Below are 1,107 nucleotides of genomic sequence, written 5' to 3' on the forward strand. Positions count from 1 at the left end.
TTGTGGCGGTCGAATATTCTAGAATGTCCGGCCGCCGCCGCCTCTAGAAGATTCCTCTGACTATTTAAGGGCAAGATCATCGCTCCAGTCAGTCAGTCGATCAGTCAATCACTTACGCATTCTGTCTTACACGCGCTTCGTTTCTCGCTGTTATTAGTTCGTTGTAATACAGTTCGTCTCTCGCTGTTATTTGTTATTTGTTAGTTCGTTGTAATTAATATAGTATAGTTGTTATTAAATCGTAAAAGTGTTTATTACTTCTATATATTACACCTCGCTACATTGGTGACCTCGACGATAACAAGTATGAACGCCGAAGAACTACGCAATCAATTGGAGGAGTTACGCCAAGAAAACGCTCGCCTTGCAGCACTACAGGCACAGCAATATCCAACAGCTTCAGTGAATCGCGTTGCNGCAACAGCTTCTGTGAATCGCGTTGCCGTCAAGTTGCCACCTTTCTGTTCCGAAAGACCGAGCTTATGGTTCTCACAGGTTGACTCGCAGTTTGCAATCTCGGGAATAACAAGTGAGGAAACAAAATTTAATTATGTTGTGGCTCAGCTTGATACGCGTTACGCCGCCGAAGTAGAGGATATTATTACTAACCCACCGCCTACTGAACGCTACAAACATCTACGCGCAAAACTTGTTGAACGGTTGTCTATCTCAGAAGAACAACGTGTGCGGCAACTCATCAATGAAGAAGAACTAGGTGACCGTAAGCCATCACAGTTCTTACGACATCTCCGTTCCCTTGCCGGCACTACTACATTACAAGACAATATTTTACGTCAACTTTGGCTCCGCCGTCTACCATCACATGCACAAGCTATTTTAACTGCACAATCAGAGCTTCATCTGGGTAAGGTAGCCGAGCTGGCTGACAAAATTGTTGAAGTGCAGCCAGCCCCCTCGCAATTCGTCCATGCTGTTGCCACGACGAACAATAAAAAGGAACTCGATGTTTTAGCTGCCATTGAAGCACTCACAAAACAGGTAGGCGAATTATGTGCTAAACGCCCGCAACGTTCCCACTCTAGGTCACGTAACCGTTCAAACGTGGAACTGACTAACGGCAAAGGATGGTGTTGGTATCATAGCACT

The 1,107-nt window shown here is 45.3% G+C and overlaps 1 protein-coding gene across 1 annotated transcript; it reads left to right on the forward strand.

Moving 5' to 3' along the window:
• Window positions 1-306: 306 nt before the first annotated feature.
• On the forward strand, window positions 307-999 carry LOC126909922 (uncharacterized; the record flags this gene model as incomplete). Its single annotated transcript, XM_050692327.1, has 1 exon — window positions 307-999. A coding segment is annotated over exon 1 (693 nt), but the record flags the coding sequence as incomplete, so codon positions are not given.
• Between the last annotated feature and the right edge of the window lie 108 nt (window positions 1,000-1,107).

The sequence above is a fragment of the Daktulosphaira vitifoliae genome, unplaced genomic scaffold, assembly GCF_025091365.1.
Source record: "Daktulosphaira vitifoliae isolate Bord-2020 unplaced genomic scaffold, ASM2509136v1 Scaffold_2183, whole genome shotgun sequence".
In the NCBI taxonomy this organism is placed as follows: Eukaryota; Metazoa; Arthropoda; class Insecta; order Hemiptera; family Phylloxeridae; genus Daktulosphaira; species Daktulosphaira vitifoliae.